Source organism: Myotis brandtii, unplaced genomic scaffold (genome assembly GCF_000412655.1).
Source record: "Myotis brandtii unplaced genomic scaffold, ASM41265v1 scaffold858, whole genome shotgun sequence".
Taxonomy (NCBI): domain Eukaryota; kingdom Metazoa; phylum Chordata; class Mammalia; order Chiroptera; family Vespertilionidae; genus Myotis; species Myotis brandtii.
Window position 1 is genome coordinate 49,548 of NW_005371492.1, and position 4,857 is coordinate 54,404.

The 4,857-nt window shown below is 59.4% G+C and overlaps 2 protein-coding genes across 3 annotated transcripts in view; both read right to left on the reverse strand.

Annotated features, from left to right (window-relative positions):
* The window catches only part of ACKR1 (atypical chemokine receptor 1 (Duffy blood group)), a 6,362-nt gene extending 2,857 nt beyond the window's left edge, over positions 1-3,505 (reverse strand). The window contains exon 1 of one of the 2 annotated variants that reach the window (XM_014532208.1): positions 3,416-3,505. The gene's annotated coding sequence lies outside the window, so the exon portion shown is untranslated. Of the gene's footprint in view, positions 74-3,415 lie in introns of those variants that run through there. The other variant, XM_014532207.1, reaches the window with a different exon arrangement.
* Positions 173-4,857, reverse strand: part of CADM3 (cell adhesion molecule 3) — a 14,037-nt gene continuing 9,352 nt past the window's right edge. The window contains exons 9-10 of the mRNA XM_005884806.2: positions 3,416-3,541; positions 173-2,440 (exon numbers count right to left, since the gene is read on the reverse strand). Of these exons, the coding sequence (XP_005884868.2) occupies positions 2,322-2,440; positions 3,416-3,541 (245 nt within the window). The 3' untranslated portion in view covers positions 173-2,321. The remainder of the gene's footprint in view (positions 2,441-3,415; positions 3,542-4,857) is intronic.

The window sequence follows — 4,857 nt, forward strand, 5'->3', positions numbered from 1 at the left end:
GCGCGGTGGTGGAAAACGAGTTGGGGGACCTGTTGAAACCGTCCTGGAATGATGTCGGTGGCATCTTCACCTTCACCCCCACCTCCTCCCATCCTGCCTGGGGGAAGGCAGGGGGAGCCGTCGGATGCTCCGCCCCAGACACTCAGGAAAGCAAGGACCCAGCCAACGGGAGTGAACACACTTCTCTCCCTCGGAGAGTTGTATTGTTTCCGTACAGAGATGCCCTTGGGAGAGGGCCCGGCGAGGCCCACGCCACCCCTGCAAATACCAGGCGCAGGGGATGCCAGCGAGCAGCCCTTAGACACGCATCCCCACGGGAGCGAGAGCGGCAAGAAGGAGGCAGCCGAGCGAGCGACACGGTGATCCGATATATTGAGGGTGCCCCTCTGAGATTAGCATAGGAGAGTTAGAAAGGTTATAAAGATATACGGTCCCCTCCCTGCGCCCGGCCCCACCCCCACCCGAGACAGACACACAAACACAATGGTCCCTCTTCCCCAACTCCCGGTACAAATATGGCTTCTGTGTAATATGGACAGAGTGATTCCGCTCAAAGAGGCAAAGTCAACTTCCCCGGAGCGGGTGCTAGGAGACAGGAGCCCGGGGCTGGGGCGCGGGCTGCCCGCTGCTGCGAGGGGAGAGCCTTGGCTTGGGGGGCTGCTGTGCGCCCAGGGCCCCCACCAGCTGCTGGAAAAGCCACGGTGTTACCTGCACTGGGGGGTGGGCAGGCCTGCGGGTGCAGCGGCCCCCCCTGTGCACACCCCTGGGTGTCAGCAGGGAGGACATGCCGGACGAGGGTGACAGTGGTGCCCAGGGGCATCCTGGGTCTGAGGCAGGGCTGCTGGCTGGGAAGGGAGCCTGAGCAACTCATCTCTATGGCAACCAGCTCAGGCCACGGAGGAAGACAGAAAATCAAAAGGAGGGGTGGGGGTGGGAGGAAGGGAAGTTTCTCTCCAGCCCTCAGCTCACCGGGCCCAGAAGTGCCAGTGGTCGTCTAGGGTCGGGGCCAGGGAGAGGCCGAGGGTGCATAGCAGGGTGGCCGGGGCGGAGGTCTGATGCTCCGTGTTTTAGGGCGAGACTCGATGGACAACTGAGCACGGACACATCCCGGGACTGCTTTCTCCATGACTGATGGGCCCTGGGAGTGGCATGGAGATGCCAGGATGAAACCACCTCCCGGGGAGGCCCCCCGCTGGCTAGGAGGCCTCTCCTCGAAGGCCCTCCTTCACGGGTTCCACGGCCGCCACCTGCCAGGACCGCTGGCTGCCTCTCTCACACACAGATGTGCACACAACACACACGTCCACACACTCACAAAGTTCACATTATCTGCTTTGTTTGGGCAGGAAACAGCTCAGTGCAGCAAAGCTCCTTTTAGTGTTTTTGTAGTTATATCTGCCTGGCTGCTGGGAAGGGGGGAAGGACTGAGGGACAGCATAGGACTTGGAGGGGCAGGGCCACGGGGCAGGAGGAGGAGTTGGTAAACAATGCCATAAGAGGAGTGGTTGCCCAGCAACAGTCCAGGGCTGGGTGAGTGAGGGCCCCTGGGCAGGGGAGCAGACAGTGGCCTCTCCACGGCTGCTGGAGCAACGAGGGGCCGCCTTGCCCTGCGACCCCCAAGGGCAGCTCCTGTGTAAAGGGCCTGGCTTCATACATCACGGGGGACAAGGGTAGGTGGGCCATCTCGACATCCTGTCTCTCCAAATCCATCCCTCCTGGCGGGGACCACGTCCTCCCCATGTGGACGCCCTGGCCATCTGCAGGTCCCCTCCTCTGAACCCCATTCGTTCCTTTTCCAGGGACGTGGAACAGGGGGAGCAGGGAGGCACTGTCTGTCCCTCTCCGGCTCTGCTCACAACCTCCTCGTCCCAGAGAAGTCCAGGCAGCAGCTGCTCTGAGCAGAGGACGGAGGGCTGGTGCGAGCCCCCCTCCCCTGCCCCCCCATACACCAGCCCTGCTCCTGTCCTGTCCTGACCTCTTCCCCCTCCTCCTCCTCCTCCAGCTCCAGGGGCTTTGCTCCTCTCGCCCCGGGCCCGCCCCCCCCAGCCTGGAGACAGGTTTGATTTGGGATTGTTACAAAAATAATAATAACCCAAATGCAGAGAAGCCAAGGAAAGGGCCGAGGGCAGCCCTCCCTCCCCCCCCTCCCTCCCCATTCCAAACCGAGTACAAAACCGCACCCAAAGCAGACATTCTGTACAGGGGTGGGGGCTGGGGAGCAAGCGGGAGGGCGGCCCCGGGGTTGCTCTGTACAAGTCCGAGGTGGTTACGGCCCCAGAAGTGCCCGTGGGGCCCCTGCAGGGGCGCAGGGGAGCGGGCCCCTAGATGAAATACTCCTTCTTGTCATCCCCGCCCGACTGCCCGCCTTCCGCGTTGATGATGGCCGTGTCCGCGTCTGGCGCGTCGTCAGAGCCTTTCGCTTCGTGTGTCAGGTAGGTTCCTGGGGAGGCACAGAGGCTCCTCTTCCAGGAGCAGCTTCCAAACCTCTGACGCCCCCGGCCCACCCTCCCACCTGCCCATCCACGCCTGCTCCTGGTCAGAGCTTCATTCCTCCCATCAGACCCGACGTGCACTTTGCTGCCAACACCCCTCACCCGACCACACCCCTATGAATTCATGAGTGCTGCCTTTAAATAGAGAATCTCAATAATAGTGGCAACAAAATAACAGCGTGTGTGTGCAGATGTGCTTGTGCCTGTATGTGTGTCTGTGTGTATACATGCATGCACATGCGTGTGTATATGTGCACATATGACATATGTGTCTCTCTGTGTACATCTGGTGTGTCTGCATGCCCGTGTGTAGATATGCATGCATGTGCGCGCACATATTTACATGTGTGCATGTGTGTGTAAGGTGGTGCTAGGGAAATTGGCATGTCGGCTCCTTGTGCAATGCAGCAGAGAGCTGGCCAGCACCTGATCAGTCGGGTAGTCTGGCTGCAGCTAGAAGTTATTAGGGGAACATCTGAGAGGAAGGCACGTGAAGAGAGGGTAGCGAGATGGCAGGAGAGAGGAAGAAAGAAACGAGACGTTGTGGAGACCAGGGGCAAGGAGGTCAAAGGTCAGGGAACATGAGGCCAGACAGAAAGGCAGGGAAGTGTCAAGAGATGGCAAGAAGAGGCAGAGCTGTGCCGTTCCCTGCTGAAGGCGAGAGCCCTGGCGGCGGAGCAGCGTGGGAGCAGCAGCTGGCTGAGTGGAGGTTGGATTCTGTGGATGATGAAAAAGCAGCGAGGCTGCACTGAGGGGCCTGGGGGCTCCATCACTACCGAGGTGCCTGCGTTCTTCCTCCTCAGACCCCGGAGGGGCTGCCGGGCCCCCGAAGGCCCTCCCTGCAGCCAGCTCCCACCGGCCTCGGGTGCCGACCCGCCTCCCTCCCCACGCCCACCTCTCCTCATCCTCCCCTCACAGCTGACCTTTGTGCCGAATCAAGTAGTGGCCGATGAAGATGAACAGGATGAGCAGCAGAAAGACAATGAACGCCACGATCCCGCCAATGATGGCGTGGTAGGTGCTGGTGGACGAGGGCACCGGACTGGGGTCTGGAGAGAAGGGGCGATGCACACGGTCAGGCCTGAGAAGCCCAATACCCCAGCATCTCCGGCCTGGCCACAGGGAGCCTCACACAGCAGAGAACACAGGCTGACGCTGGGAGAACGGAGTGGCTGGAGTGGCGTCGCTCAGCCAGGGGGCTGGGCCTCATCACGTTTCACACACAGTGTGTGGGACATAGCAGCGTTTACAAGCATGAATGTGCTTGTGCATAAATAGATACATCTCCTCCAAGTAACCCTGTAAGTTGAATTCATGGCCCTGACGTTGGACCTTAACAAAGTCCGAGTTCATCACTTTAATGTTTAGGTCATCTCTTGAACTCTCTCCCTCTCTCCCTGTCTGCCTCTGTTTCTATATTTCTTTCTTCTAATTTCTGGGCTTTCAGAGTATTCCTTCCCTATCCTCCATCCCTCGTATGCTTCTGTCCGCTTGATATTCTGAGATGGATTCTCCACAGGGGCTTCTCAACCTGTGAACCCTGAGATCAGACAGAGAAGGAGCAGTAGACGACTGCTGGGCCCCAGAACTGGGCACTTGCGTAAGATGCACCTTAAAAATGATAGACTGCGCCCCCCCCCGCCCTGAAGACCAGAGCTCCCCTCAGCGGAGGAGTTTGAGTTCCAGCAAAACCCAACCCTCCAGCAAGTCTCATCAGGAGGGCCTGCGGCTGCACGTTCACTTCCCACCACGCAGAGGCTTGTGGGAAGTTGAAGATTTCCGTTATGAAGTCCCGCCGTGATGCCTCCAAAGATGGCCGATGTCTCTGCCACCGGACAGCGAACCTGTCCTCCATAGCAGCATCCGTGGAGGATCGATGCCCACCGCACAGAGGGGCCAGGCATGCCCAGGGCAGCACCCGCCAGGGCAGAGTCCCAAATGCCCGGAAGACAGGGCCCAGGCCCAGGACGCAGTGCTGATGTGTCCAAAATTACCCTCCGCATCGATGTGAGTCCCACCCATGGGAGAACTGCTGCTTTTCCACAGACTCAGCTTGAGTCTTGATGCCTCATTGACTCCTTATTCTGTATTTTGTCTCCGCCACCTTGTCCCCTCAGGCTTGATCAGGCCAGCTTTAAGCGCCTTGCCTGCTTATGCCTTCTTTAAAAAGAAAATGGCCCTGACCGGTTTGGCTCAGTGGATAGAGCGTCGGCCTGCGGGTTGAAGGGTCCCGGGTTCGATTCCGGCCAAGGGCACATGCCTGGGTTGCGGGCTCAATCCCCAGTGGGGGGCGTGCAGGAGGCAGCTGATCAATGATTCTCTCTCATCATTGATGTTTCTATCTCTCTCTCCTCCCTTCCTCTCT